Source organism: Parasteatoda tepidariorum, chromosome 10, assembly GCF_043381705.1.
Source record: "Parasteatoda tepidariorum isolate YZ-2023 chromosome 10, CAS_Ptep_4.0, whole genome shotgun sequence".
Lineage (NCBI taxonomy): Eukaryota > Metazoa > Arthropoda > Arachnida > Araneae > Theridiidae > Parasteatoda > Parasteatoda tepidariorum.
Genome location: NC_092213.1, coordinates 59411568 through 59427874, shown reverse-complemented (window position 1 = coordinate 59427874; position 16307 = coordinate 59411568). Strand labels below are relative to the sequence as shown.

The 16307-nt window shown below is 26.3% G+C and overlaps 1 protein-coding gene across 1 annotated transcript in view; it reads right to left on the bottom strand.

Moving 5' to 3' along the window:
• The window catches only part of LOC107443085 (vacuolar protein sorting 13D), a 57393-nt gene that overhangs the window by 33328 nt on the left and 7758 nt on the right, over positions 1-16307 (bottom strand). Inside the window, exons 4-14 of the mRNA XM_043046390.2 lie at positions 15670-15782; positions 15512-15589; positions 12375-12455; positions 8988-9104; positions 8625-8750; positions 7316-7495; positions 6835-6935; positions 5247-5523; positions 4098-4263; positions 2558-2880; positions 1031-1185 (exon numbers count right to left, since the gene is read on the bottom strand). Of these exons, the coding sequence (XP_042902324.1) occupies positions 1031-1185; positions 2558-2880; positions 4098-4263; positions 5247-5523; positions 6835-6935; positions 7316-7495; positions 8625-8750; positions 8988-9104; positions 12375-12455; positions 15512-15589; positions 15670-15782 (1717 nt within the window). The remainder of the gene's footprint in view (positions 1-1030; positions 1186-2557; positions 2881-4097; positions 4264-5246; positions 5524-6834; positions 6936-7315; positions 7496-8624; positions 8751-8987; positions 9105-12374; positions 12456-15511; positions 15590-15669; positions 15783-16307) is intronic.

Below are 16307 nucleotides of genomic sequence, written 5' to 3'. Positions count from 1 at the left end.
ATATGGTTAAATCATATTATGCCTGTTTATATATTTTTAATGCAAATAGGACAAAATTTATAAAGTTTTGTAAATATAGATCACAGACAAGAGTTAGAAAATCATGACATTTTCTACTTTATTAGTTAACTAGCTCAACCCCAATTTGGTAGGAGAAAAAAAAGCTTAAAAATTAATATTTTTTAATTGAAACTACACAATCATGAATATAACAGTAAAACATATGAAAGCACTGTTAAATTTTTTAATTAGTTTATTAATTTAATGTTCTTATTTTTAATTGTTACAATACAACTAAACTTTAAAAAATTAACTAATTAGGCATTAAAAATCATGCTTTTGTTTACAAAGGTCGACATTTGATAGACACGATTTATCATAACCAAGCAATTTTCTTGATGCGTTGGCTCTTAAGTACATTATTACTTATTTTTTTTATTATAATATTAATCACTGCTGACTTAACATTATCAATGTTCATAGATAAATATTTTCATTGCAAAATAAATATAGGGTTTCAGAGAGCTTTTCTCAGAATCTATCAAACACCAGTAAAACACTGAATCTATTACATTTTACTTATCATTACATTTAAATATCAATCTGACATAATAAAAAAAGAAAATTATTAATGAACTTGCAAACTCCAAATTAAGCTTGTTTTAGATGAATTATAGCTATAAAGTTACAAACATCACTGATGTTATTTTTTAAATGCTGAAAAAAAAAGTAAAGGTCAGAAGTTAAACGTTCAACAATGCTTAATCTCATAACTATGCTGAATATGTATTAAATAATAATCAAATTATTAATTGTGACAATTTTCTATTAGACTTTAGATTCGATCAAATAATTAAAATACATTAACTTATTTTAATGAAATGTAACTAGACATAAAAAATATATTATGCTGAAAATTAAAGACAACTTTTTAAAATATGAATTAAAAATTGAAAACCAAAAAAAAAATCATGAGAAAAAAAATTTATAACTGAAATTAAAAGTACTAAAAGAGTTTACTGCATCATACCTATGGTCAGCATGGGCAATGAAAGGCTTTTTTTCATAGCTCAATTCAAACAAATAATTACTTGAAGGATCTTCATCTTCTGATTTTTGGTTTAAAAATGAAGGTAATGAGAAAACTTTGACTTCCGGCGATTTAGAGTACATAAAACTTACATCCTAGAGGAGGAGAGGAAAAATAGATATTTTTAATATTTAAAAACATGCAATAAACAAAGTGATGCTTACAAATCCATTTTTATATTCTATAAAAAAATAGTAAAATGATTACTATATGTCTTAAGCTAGCATATTTCTTTCTTAAATAATCAAAAGATACTTTGAAATTAAACAAAGAGGTTTTGTAATCATTTGAACTCTAAAAAGAAATTTGAATATAAAGTTAAAAGCAATCTTACAATATTAAAATTTTTGAACTTATAATTTTTAACACAGAAATACACTAGAAAATTCTTTTCTTTAAACCTGAAAAGTTAAACCTACAAAATCAGCCTTTTAATAGTTAAACCACTTTTGAACTAACTGCATTATTTATGTGCCCAACACATATTTTCAGTTTTCCTACATTCTATTTTTTAATGCAAAATGGGCATTATAATAGTTCAAACCTGGCTAATTCAATTTTGATTAATGACAAAAAAGAAACATAAAATGTATGATTATATGATCATTAATCATCAGTAATGTCCACTGAAATGAATCAATTTAGTGAAATTCTATTTAGTTGATTATCATTCAATTATCAGTTGTATCAAACTAAATGAAATTAATTAAATTGTTTTAAAACTAATTTCTACACATTATTTCATTTTGGATATAAACTTTTTATTTCATTGCTTTCAAAGATTGGTGAGAAAAAAATTAGGAAGAAAATGAAATTTACAGTGCAAGGAGCTGTCCACAAAGGTTCAATTGAAATAAGAAAATACAAATTGATGAAAATGTTTAAAAATGATGTTCTCCACAATAATTCTTGATGAATTCATTTCAATTTGAAAAATGAATAAAGGCACAGATAATATTGCACATTGCCTCTAAATAGTGAATATGTGATCTTTATACCTTTTTTATTAATTGAAAAGCAATTCCTTTGCTGAAATGTATCCAAGTGTAAAGATATATTACAACTGATTTGTCCATTTGGGTTACGTGTGTTTTGGCATGGTAATTTAAAAGCATAAAAGTGGTGTTTTATGCATATTTGTGATACAAAATGAGAAACAAGCAATAATGTTAAAAATTTTAAAAATCATTTTTCAGCTAATTAGCTACTCGAGCCATTAAGATTGAGACCTAGAACGTGAAAACCTGATCACTACATCAAAAGTTATTCATTGTGTCCATTTTTTTTTGCCGCACTGTACATCTCTAACATATGTATATTTAAAATACAAAGGTCCTGCAAAATTTACAATTATTAAGTGAACAAAACTTATAAATGACATTATTATGAATGATAATTAAATGTAAAAAATATGGTTAGGTAAAGTTGTTACAAATTAGTTACAGAAGAATAAAAGTGAAAACCTACTCGATTTTGTGGTGCAATTATATGTGGAAAATGAGGATCAGTATTGATTCTGTCATGTAAGTATAATGCTCCAAGTTTGATTTCAAAAAGAAAAGATCCAGTTCTGGGCCTTGTTTCTAATTTTGTTGATACATCTGAAAATTCTAATTCCATAATTGATTTAGTATGTTTGTGTTTCTTGTGCCCTTGCTTGAATGGAAATTCACTCTGAAGAAGTATGACTGATCCTTGAGAAAGGGAAAAATTTAACTGAGCAAACACTGTGTCTCTTTTGAGAAGCGAGTCATTATCAGCACTGTCCAGTACATCCAATATTTCTTCCTCTGCAAAAAAGTTTTAGAGGTGAGAAAAAACTTAGAATTACTTTAAAGTAGAGGTCGCATATAAAATAAGGAAAGGTCAGCTATGACTTTAAAAGTTATGGGTTTCCATATTTTTAGGTATCTTTTTATCAAAAGCAATTTTATATTTAAAATACGAATCTTTACCCATTCCTATTTATCCATAAATTAATATTCAAGTTTATTAATATTTAGTTTATTGACAGACAAAGCAAGTAGTTATATTTGAACAATCAAGGCTTTTCATGAAAACTGATCAAACATCTGCATCAAGGAAATGAAAATAAGTAACTTGATACTCACAATATTCAAATTTTCTTCAGCTATAAATAAAAAACAAATAAAAAGAATTTATACTATATATTTAGTGTAAATTCTTTTTATTTGTTTTTTATAAATAGATTTTTTATGTGTATATATATAGAGACAGAGATTTTAAAATTCGTTAAAATTTAACCTACATAATCCTTCTAGCAGAGTTTTTTTCTACTTCTGAAGAATTATGCACCCTAAAGACGAATCATAACTTTTCAAGTTCTGTCTACGATTTTTGGCATATTTGACGCATAATAGCATGTAAGCAGAGTCACTGAGAGGTGTTTAGAGATCCACAATGTGTGAGATATTAGTCGTAAAGCAAAAAAAAAAAAAAAAAAACTGCACACATGCTTGGCAAATTATGTAATTCAATTTCCAAATAAAAAGGCAATTTGTTGCTGAAATTTAGAATTATAAGCATAATGTAAGTAATAAATGAATATATATTTGTTCACTAAAATCATAAATTACAACTTTTTTATTTATGGAAAGCAAAATTTATTATTTGCAAAGCGGTTCAATCTAAATGCCATCCTGATGTAAATGTATTGGAAGCACAAAATTATCCCTATAAATAATGCTGTATTAGATGTTTTTTTAATTGAAACTACAAATTCAACAGAGCATGCATGTCAATTCTTTTAGCTACAATCCATTTAATACATCAAATGTGGAGATTAAACACATTACACATTTCCTTGTGCACCCTATACATACACCCTGCACTTTTTAACGGGCCAGCCTGAGCCTTATTTGAAATAAAAGAATATTTAACCTTTCTTTTTATAAGAAACAATAATTATAAGCATAAAAATCTATCACTATTTTAGTATAATGCTAATTTTAAAAAAGATACAATAGAAAAAGTTGAACAATCTCACCTAAATGGCTCTTCAATTCATCCTCTGCAGACTTACATATGATTTCAGATTTTACGTCACTAGCAGCCAGTGAAGCAGAATCTGCAGCAGGTCCTGAATACCACCCTCCCCAGGAAGGAAACATCCACTGAAGGAAACCTTTACCTTTTGACTCGTCATCACTTATCTAAAAAAATCAAACACTTCTGTCATTAATAATATATAAAAAAAAAAAATCTAAATTGCACAATCTTTATATATTTTTGAAATCCCTATATACATATGAGTCGTTATATTTATATTTATGCACAATCTTTATACATTTTCAATTGCCTTAACACTTGTTATTAACACCAGTTCTCAAAAAATTTAAAAATCTTTATTTGCCCTGCTGGACATATTAGTCACTAAAATGCATGTTCACATGCACAAACATATATTTTTTAAAAATACATACTAATGAAAACATATGAATGTAACAACTATTTATTTAGAGAAACTTATTATTCCATGATCCTTATCACTTACCAGGAGGATAAACAGTAAAAGGAAATATGAATATTAAGTAGAATCTAATTTTTAACAAACTTAGCATTTAAAATAAATAATTTGAGCTGACATAGTTGAATTTCTTTAAACATTTAAACCAAATGTTAAGTTAAGAGTTAATAATAAGATATCACACTCACTTCTAATTTTTTATATTTTTATTACTTTTTTATACATAGCAGTTTTTGTAAATTTTATCTAAATAAAAATAATCAAGAATAGAAAAATATAAAAAAACATATAATATGCAAAATATTTAATATATTTTGCATAAAATATTATTTTATTTCCGTTTTGATTTTATATCCAAATTTGGAAGAGGTTTTATCAACATTTTAGAGTATTTTTGATTAAATATTTACTTGCCTGGGCAATCATGCAAGGGTAAAAAGTATATGCCTGTTTAAAATTTTTTACATGACCAGGGCAGTTTGTTCAATGCAATTCTCGAACATTGGTTGAAACTGACCAAAAGGTCACCAGGTGAATGTGAAATTCCAAAATATACCAGCCAGAGTTTTTGAAAGTAATAAATTTTGACACATTTTCTATGAAAAAATTTTTTTGTTACCTTTGAGAATAAAAATTCTTTTGAAAGTTTTAGGACAAAAAATAACTTACTTCAATACTGTTCTTTCGTTCAAGTCTTCTTGTAACAAGCTCTCTCAAAAGAAGAATGAGATCAAGATTTAATTTCTTCTCTAAATCAATGAAAGGCTTTTTTTNTACTTTGGATTCAGCTGTTAGATCTGTCTTGTTCAAAAACTCTTGATAAACTTTACTGTAGCTAGCAATATCATGGGCTCTTTCCAATGCAAATGCCCAGGTGTAAACTTTATTTTTGTCAGAAATCGGTTGTAGATGAACAGAGATTGCATATGACCACCATTTTTGAGCACTGAAAGTATTTAAGGGATAGTATTTCAATTGTTGTTGACCGAATTTAGAAAGAGTAAAAAGAGCTTTTTCAATGGGAGCACAAAAAGGCATAATTTATAACAAACATTTTGAAACTGGCAACTTATTCATACAATCAAATAATTCAATTGAGGAATATAAGAAAATAACCCAATTCAAATCTATCACACATTTTAAAAATATCATTATTTTAAAAAAAAGTTAGAAAACCATATCATGTTAAAGCTCCTATGTGTTTTTTCTTCCTTGTAGTACAGGATTTATATACAAATTATGAGAATTTAACAAATTAAAACAAAAAATACTTCATAACAAAATATTCACTTATTATAACAATACAAAATAGAAAAAATGAAAAAGATTTATTCACTTTTTTCTAGTTATAAAATTTGGTAAAATAAATAAACGTATTATTTTAAGTGTAATTACAACTCGCAAAGGTAGATGAACATATCATATTATCATAATGATTTATTTACCACAATAAAATTATATTACTGTAAAATAAACTTCAGATAATTCAGATAGTAAATTATCATAAAATAATTTCAAATAGTATGAATCTCTTACTTCTGAACAAACACACAGTAGATAGAAACACAACAATTTATATATTAATTATATTTAATTAGAATTGTATATCTTAGTAGAAAAATATACAATTCTAATTTAATTAGTAGTTAACAATGCCAAATTAAAGTAATTCAAATTTCATATCACTAAAGACAGAAACAGAAATAAAGAACTTAGTACACCTTCATAATAATAATAATAATAAATCTAAGTTCAGAGAACTAGAATAGTTCGTCAGATATAAGTATAGCAGTTTATTTGTAATCAAAATTTTTAAATGGAAATGCAAAGCACTCCAAAACTAACTACATCAAAGACTTCATTTAAACAACCGTAAATAAAACCAAATTTGATGTTCTTTAGCATAGTCAATTAAAACCATAGATTAAAAAAAATGTGACACAATCAGAAAGAAACCAACTTAATGAAACATAATAGATACTTAAACTTGAACCTAGTTACAAGCAAATGTAATGATGCTATGTGGTGCATATTACAAGTTGTACTTCTAAATTACAATATCGCCAAAATATATTTTTATGAATACATAATGGGCGACCTTTTTTTTATATTTTTATGATTCATAATGTGGCATTCAAGTGAAATAATTTAAGGATTTAATTTTCAATTGAATACATACTATACGAATACATATACACCACAATTCTTTGGGTGCAGAATTAATGGTAAAAATTATAACAAAAAGAAAATTCGTTACTTTTCTTTAACTGTAACTGTTGGTCTCCATTTTCTATGCTTCCATCGGATGTCCAGAACTTCTAGCTCTTTTAAACACATCATCATTTGTCTATATTGCACCTAAAATAGATGTACACAAATCAGATGAAATTTTTTTATATTTATTCAAATCCATTTAAAACAAATTAGATAGAATTAAATAATTTCAAATCGAGTTTTTTATTTCAATTGTCAAATAAATATTAAAGTTTTTTTTAATTGTAATAAATTACCAAATTGCAAAAAAAAATAATAATAATAATATCATAAAAATATATTCTAATGACCTGTTGACAACAAAACCTTTTGAAAGATAGGCTCTTTAATAAATTTCTACCAAAAAATATAGAAATGGCAAATGAAATTGTAAAACATTTCTGACAATACAAAACAAAATAATCTTGCATAAAATATGATACGAATAAAGTTACAAGCCATACTAAATAATTAAGCTTACTAACCTCACTTAATGTCAAAGAAATCTTCTCTAAATGTATATCACATACAATTCTAGGTGTAAATCGTGAGCGTAGTGGTCTTGGCGAACAATTTCTAGTTAAATGGCCTTTAACATTCACAGGAGAAATAATGTATTCATGTGTTTTATCATGGGATGGGTCCAAATGTTTGGCCATCGCTTTCTGAAATGAAGAATTATAACACTTTACAAAAGTTGGAATATCAATATGGCGAAACATTATAAGAAATGTTTATAAAACTTCATGAGTTTTTCGAAGAATTCAAGAAATAAAATGGTGATTTCTTTTTTAAAACCTTACAGTGCATAAAAATTTCATGGAGTAATTCAAAACAAATTTTTTTATTAATAAATGAAAAAAATGCTATGATCTATCCAAATTTGAAATTAAAATCCTTCCCACTAAATGAGCTATTATACCATCTCGGCTACTGTTTGAGAATTAAAAATATTTTTGAAATCATTTTTTTAAAAAAAAAGAAAATAAATAAATAAAAATAAGTAAATAAATAAAACTGAGGGATTTCTTGTAAGTAACATATTATACACTTACTCTTTGACCAGAGAACTCTTTTTATCCTATATAGTAACAAATATGTTGTCATGTAATTATACGGTAAAAACATATTTTTAAAAAAATAAATAACAAAGATATGTACAAAGGTTACAAAGTGATTTAACTCTTAAGCTTAAAAACATAAAATTATGCATTTATTATTAGTTATAGTAAAAATATTTGAAATTTTCTCATTAGAATGAATAACAAGTAATTTATCAATTTTGGTTTGCTTTGCATTTAAAATTGGTACCTCTTAAAAATACAAAGATCTATAGGAAAATATATTTCTCTAAATATCTTTTCAGATTGGACTTCTTAAATAATTAAACAAATAATATAAACATTTAAATGTACTTGTTCTAAATTCTAACTAAGAAATTTCTAACTTCAATTTTTATTATTTACACCAGTAAAATTTAATGTGGTTTACGGAGAATTGTGGTATGTAGAATTGCATTATAAAAGATCTTTTAAAGCATTTGAAATATTGAAGAAGAAAAAAACCCACATACATTGGTCTGATACATTTGTTTCCCGAACACAGCATAGTTTTCTATTTTTAATGTGATTATTAAAAATATTTTTCTAAACTATTAATTTAAAAAAAAAGCATATAGTATCAAAAAAATTAGGAACAACCACATCATTGATGCAAAAGTAGTAAAATTGAAATAGTTATTTAAGTACATTTTCCATAAATTACTTAGAAGAAAGAAAACTTAAATAATCTTACCATCATACTCTGAGAATCTAAATTATACAAAATGTCACAGTTAGTGTCCAAATAGAAAGAAAATCCTTGAAGTTCCAATAGTTTCCACATAGAGTCATTGTTTTCTCTTCTTACAAATTTTGGTATCTGAAAAAAAAGTGTTAAAATATACAGAAAACTGAAAAGTTAAGGAAACTATAATAAAAAATATTTGTGCAAAATTTATTCAATAAGTACAATAATAGAATTTATAACAAAACAATTCTATAAAAATAGGTTAGAAATTCAAATGTCATTTAAACAATAGTATATTTTAAACATAATTTTTTTCTAAAACAATAAATTTCAAAATTGTCAAATTTTTCTTGTTTTGTTAATGCTTACCCAATGCTGATCAGTACTTTGAGCAGACAAGCTGCGAATTAAAATTCCACAGGCAAATTTTTGAGTAGAGCGACTATAATCATCTTCATAGCGAATGTGAACATCTTTAATTTTCAACTAAAAAATTTGAATTAATTTAAGTATTAATAATTTCAAAAAAAAAACTATATAGTTAACCTTAATCTTTGGGTAAAAACCGATACACTGTTGTATCGGTATACCTGTGTATACCAGAATAACAGGCATGTTAAGCACAACATAAGCAAAATGTTAAAAAAAAAACATTTTTAGCTTAGATACATCATTACCATTTTCAAACTTAAAAAAAACTTTGTCTAAAAGTGTTATTATTATGCATTATACTTGTAACTCTAAATGTAGAATACGATGAGAACACCAAAGTACTGTAGGGAACCGATTATCCAGAACGATCGGGATCATCGCTATTCAGGATGACTGATTTTTCTGGTTTTCTGAATTGCTACAAAAAGCCGTTTTTTTATTGTTAAACCCAACTAAAAAAAAAAAAATTTGGAAATAATCTTAAAAAGAAGAAAAAACGATGAAGTAATACACTAATGATTATTTCCAAAATGATGGTAAGGTAAACATCTTTCAAAAAAGAAAGAAAAATCCTAAAAACTTATGAGGAAAAAAAAACATTTTTTTTTAAAAATGGCGGGAAAATTTATCGAATTTCGTTCTGGATTTTTGGTTTTCCGGTTTTCTGATTTCCGGATAACGGGTTCTGTACTGTATTGGGAAAAATTTGTTTTCGTAGAAAGGTACAGTATGTTCCTTTTTCTGTATTTTTCTTAAAAATATAGATATAAGATTTATAATTACTTTTGCTATAATTATGATAAATACATAGTTTCAATAAACATACTTTACATTACAGAAGTCACACTTTGACATTCTTGCACAGATTTTGAAATAGTGTTGAAAAGAAAGAATGCTATAAGCAGGCATTTTATTGTGACCTGACAGTTTCATGCAAAATCGTTGATTGTGTCACACTTTCGTCGCTAGAGGGCTAGTGTAGTCCTAACATGCTTTAAGATCATTGTTTCATGTGCATCACAACGTTATTAACAAAGCTTAATCTGTAATGATGATATTTTATCCAAATGACAAGGAGTAATTCCAACAGGATAAAACATTCTACTATACTAATGGTATTGTAAAGGATTGGTTTGAGATGCATGACCAGTGATTCCAATAGATTTTGAAAGCTAGAGACGTTTAAGACACACAATACTTTCAAATTTCTGAGTTCTCTCTATATAAAAGCGGGTCCCTATTTAAAAAAATTAATTAAAATAAAGATAAAAAAATATATATTTAATGATTACAAGAAAATATGGATGGTAATTCAGGGCGAGTAGCCAAATCTTTGAATCAAAAATAAGCACTTTTAAAAAACTTTTCAAGCACTTTACAAAAATTTTCAAGCACTCAAAAGATTCATATTCAATCAATGATATTATTGAAAAACAAAAACTTTTTATAAACAGTTTTAGCGTTAAAAAAAACCCAAAAAGAAACGGGCGTAAATCGAAACAATCAGTACTTTCCCACATCACCGAGTGAATTCAACTTGACCCTGAACTCAGAACAAAAGTACCCTTACCCCCTACGTCAAAAAAAGTGTTAGAAGTAAAATAAAATAAACAAGAACAAAATTAAAATAAATTAAAAAGAAAAACATTTCATAAGGATCTGATATTCTCTATCCGAATTGGAGCACTCGGGTTTCGGTTTCAAGTGTGCGCGCATGCGCAAGTCATAACGTGGGTACGACATGAAGTCCGCGTGAATGATTACGTAGCAAACTCCCCATTTTTCGTGAAATGCATGGGATCCACCAGATATCACTGAAGGGAAAAAAAAATATTCAGAAAAAAAGCACTTTTTAAAAACGCCAGCTGAAAAAAGCACCTTTAAAAGCTTTTAAAAACGAAATCCCCAAAAAAGCACCTTTAAGTACTTTTTACAAACGCTACGCACCCTGTAATTGATTCGGTAACAATAATTTAAAAAAGAACTCATTTTCACCTTCTGTTATTGATACGGAAGAATTTTTTTTTTTTAAAAATTCAGCTAAATTTTGACAATATAAATCTGCTGGGTGCAATTTTTTTTGTTGGTGGAGAATAAGGCTTCCATGGCAAACATTTTGTTAAAAAATTTTTGCAGCCCCCCCCCCAATGATTTTCAGCATATTTTACACGCTATTATAGCTGGTTGGTAAAATCACTGCTTCACTTTGTTGCATTGGCCCCCACAATATCAAAATATCAATCCTATTAGGTATTTGTGGCATGAAGTTTAAAGAGCCATCCACATCCATCCAGTCTCACTCTATTAAAATGCGAAAAAGAATCGAGAATGCATTTTTAAAAAAAGATCAAACAAGACATTGAAAGGATAGGCATAATAAAGTGGCTCCTCATTGTACATTAATAAGCAAAATCTGTGCTTAACTTTATTGCAATAAAAACATGGCTGAATAATAGATAAAATATGGAAGAATGTTTATTATTACACTGGAGAATGTCAAAGAATGAATGTCAGTCATTAAAATTAGAATGAATGTTGTATTATCTTTCTGAATGTCTGCAATATCGTTGTTGCCATCAGAACTTTCAAAATAAGGCCTTTTTTTCAAAGGCTATGCAAAATAAATATATTTACAAATAAAATGAAGTAGTATATGGAAACATGAAAAACTTAAAGAGTTTTTTCTAGTTACAAATCCCTTTCATCTATTTATACACTCAATTCCTAATTCTAGCAACAACTTAAATCAGAATGTATTAAAAATTTGAAAATAAAACTACGCTGATATGAATTACACTGGTAGTATTATTAGCTTTCAATGCCCATACTAAAATTTCTTTGAAATAACTTCACAAAAATATTAATAATAAACAAACTCAATTTCCTTAAAATAAGAAATATAAATTTAAAAAATGAAGAAAAAAAAAGACAATTGGTGATGACTTTACACACAAAACTAAGTATTATACTTCCAAATTTCAAAAACTCAAAATAAATTTAAAAATTCAAACAATAATAGCAATAATTGTTTCTTGGAATTGCTAATTATTTTTCATACAAAAAAAAGTTACAAGCCAGATTACTGTTTTTGTTGAATCCCCATGTCTTAAATAATCACCAAGCAAACATTATAAATTAAAGTAAGTAATAAAAGCTGTGCAACAACACAGCAATTAACTAATTACTTAAATGTGATTTAGTTTCAGACAGCTTATTTTATTTATTGAAAGAGATTTATAAATAGATAAGAAAAGAATAAATTCTAAAAACTAAAACTATGTATGAAATTATATACCAGAGTCATGTAAAAGCAAATATACTAACCTGAACATTTTCAATAACATTGGCCATTAAAGAAGTTCCATAACTCATCCAAGATTCATTTTGTCTAGTATCGAGAGTACCCTGAAAAATCAATACAAATTAACTCAGTTATCATTTGTTGTCAATCTGATTCATATGATCAAGTGATTCCCCAACTTTTTTAAGACATGGACATTTTTTTTTCAATTAAGATTATTCAAAGAATGAAGAGGTGGAAATTTTATGTGTTGAGTTTTTCCACTTACGAATTTTAATGTAATATAGCGTAAAATATCTGAATTGTTCAAGGGTCTGGAAGGCCGAGATTTCAGAAAACTCTAGATTTTAGGAATTTAACTCAAATCAATAGAAATGATTGAGCTACAGAAGAAAAATTATTTTTAAAAAAATGTGCTCTATTTATAAATATATATATATATATATGCAACAAAATAAATAAATACAAGAAAACACGAAGAAAGTTAAGAAAAACAATAAGTTTCATGTATTGCGCATAAGCTGCAAGTAAACAGAACTCATTAGATAAACTCAAAATGAAGATAAAACAAAGGAAAATTATAGACATATGAAAAGGGGAGGGGAAAATAATAATGAAAAAAAATAGCAAACAACTGATTAAAAAAAAAAGAAGAAAAAAAAGAAAAAAGGATGGCATTTTTTTAAAAAAACTGGAAAATAAAAGATATAATCTTTTCATCAGCCCACACGAAAACGAAGCACTCTTTTTTGCGGATATAATCATGTGGGCTGATGAAAAGATTATATCTTTTATTTTCCTGTTTTTTTAAAAAAAAATTTTCATCATTTTTTTTTTTAATCAGTTGTTTGTTATTTTTTTTCATTATTATTTCTGCCCCCCTTTTTCATATGTCTATAATTTTCCGTTGTTTTATCTTCATTTTGAACTTATATATATATATATATATATATATATAAGTTCAAAATGAAGATAAAACAANCATGTTTTTCAACTTTGTGTGCCTGTAGAATATATTAATTTTCACTTAAATACAAACGTTTATATATCAAATTGAAGGTAATTTAATGTAGAATTTAATAATAAGTACAGTATTACAATATCTGTATTACAAAAATAATTATGCAATTAATAGTAAGATCTATCTTAGATTTGCATTTTTTTAAAGTGATGCTTACACAATCAATACTTAGTAGGATAACCCTTAATTATTAAGACAGCTTCGCTGCGTCTTTTCATCGAGTGTGCGAGTGTTTGGAGTTCATCTTTCGTAATCACATGGTGCCAAGAATCAATTATAGCTTCAATAAGTTGTCTTTTATTGGATGGACGTTTTTTTCGTACAAGAATTTTCAAGCGTCGCCACAAATTTTCGATTAGATTGAGATCAGGGCTGTTTCCTGGCCATGGTAATATATCTATGCCTTTATTTTGAAACCATGCTTTGCATACTTTTGTACAGTTCTAAATTATTTTTAAAAAAGTTCAACAATAGTTCTAGCATTTCCACATTATTTTTAAAAACTTGATATTTTACTACAATGAATTTCGAGTCTCAATATGATTTTTCCCTATTTGCAATGATTAAGTCATAAATTCACAGTCTTGTCGATCAGTTACTCACCAGATATCATGACTCATTTCCCTGTGGTTTTTATATTCTCAATATTTTTAACAGAATATTTTTAAAACATTATGACCTTTAAATCACATTTGAGTAATTTTTTATTGACAAAGATCAGCATGATATTTTCAATTGTTTTTCTCACAGTTATGGATTTTCACAATTTTTAAAATCCCGAAATTTTCAATAAATTACATACATAATTACAACATATGAATTTTGAATCACTTAATTTGTCAATTACTTAGCACATATATCAAAAGTGATTTCATTCTAAATTCCTGTGGTTTTATCAAAAGCTCTTTTGACAGTAATCCCAATGAGTTTTTAAAATCCAGATTCTTTAATAATAAAATTGTACAATGTAGCATGAATTTGAGTTAACACTTTTTGTTACTATTGATTCATGTTTATTTCATTGTAAAACTTTGTGTTTTTTTCTATAGCTGTTTCAGCAGGTATTGATTTCCACATGATTTTTAAAATCAATTATTTTAATTATGCTATTATTACAGCACATGAATTTTTTCAATATTGCTTTGCATTTAAATCTTATTTACCGTATGTCCCAGCCTAAAGTTGACCCTATATTTTCGATCACAAAGTAGTAAATTTCGGATGTTTCAGGTACAAAAGGGGTTCATAATAATTTTTTTAATTAATTATCTTGAAATGAATCGTTGATAGAAGGAGAAAAAAACTCTTACAAAAACAGGAAATATTCATGCTGCTCCTACAGATATCGTGTAGATTCGACACATAGCAAGAAGTTTATTCAAATGTTATTGTAAAATCATTTAAAAAGTAAGATATTCCAAATTCTTTGAATAAGAATAAGATGTTTTTTTGTGAGGTAAAACAGATGAAGAGGAAATAGAATCTATTGCAGAGTAGAATCCATGTGATGACACTGCTAACGCTATTTAAGTTGTATTTGAATTTGTAGCTTTTATGGAGTGTTTTAAATTTACTCATCGTATCATATTTTTTGAAACATTCGTTTATTTTTTTTAATATAATTTAAAGTATTATTTCTAAAAACCTTCATAGGTGAAGAAAATATGATGGGATAAAATGCAAAACTTATTGTACAAAAACAATTTTCTTAGAGGATAAATTGATGCAGAGTTATTCTTATCTACTTCATTGTTTCTAATAAATTAATTTCTCATGATCAACGAACTTTCAACTTTATTACCAGTGTTCGAGTCAACACCCTAATTTTTTTTTACAATTTTGGGTGTTTGAAAAGTTAACTGATACACCAGGATATAAGGAAGCTAATTTTTTTTTCTTGTTAGGAGTTGAAAATTTTTTCTGGATTTCAGAACTTTAGAAGTCCGGAATTTTGAGATCATACTGTCTCTGCTTGAGGATTTTAAAAATTATAAGAATTTTTGCACTGACCAGGTATTTGAAGAAAAAAATGCTAAATACCATTCAGCAGCACAAATTACATTCATAATTTTTTTAAAAAAAAATATACATAGAACAAAAATAATTCAAATAAACTTTAGACTAAATAGGCATATTTACCTTAGATTTTGCATCCAGAACATCCAGCTGAGATAGTTTTCTCGACAGAGCCGACGCTTTTTCTGATTCTTCATCATACTAAAATTTAAAATAATAAGTTGAAAACAAATAAAAATTTATAATATCAAGCAGAATAACTTTTATAAATTTTTGCAAACCTCTGAAGATAAAATTGGCCCAGCTATTAAGAAGAGTCTGTCAATAAATATAACCCAGGGTTCACTTCTTAACCTGCTGACAGGAATCTGAAGCTTAATTTTTCCAACAAAACCTAAATTGAGATCATAATATTTATTACTAAGCTAATTCATAAAAAATTTAAAAAAAAAATTTTTTTGAGACTCTTTAGGTATTAAGTTTTCTTTAAAAAAATAAAAATAGCATTAAAGCATTGAATATGGCTAATACTTTCCTTGAAGTAATATATAACAAATAAACATTAAATTAAAAAAAATTACAATTTTAGTAGCAAAATATGAGATACATTGAATTTCAAAATGTTCAATCTTGAATTTTAAAATGTAACACTTTGAAGTACAGCATGCTTATAATGTTTAACAAAAGTTGCAAACCTTCATGTAATAAATTTTCTGCATAAATTAATAAAATAAAGAAAACTATATTGATTTATACCAAGCATGTTAGACATAGTCAAAACAAGCATACAAAATAAAAAGAATAAAAAAAACAAGTGTTTTTCAGAATGTCTAGTAGACTATATATTTTTTGATTAAAAAAAAAAAAATTTGCCAATAATAAAAAAAAATTTGAATCTTCAAGCACTAAATTTAAATTG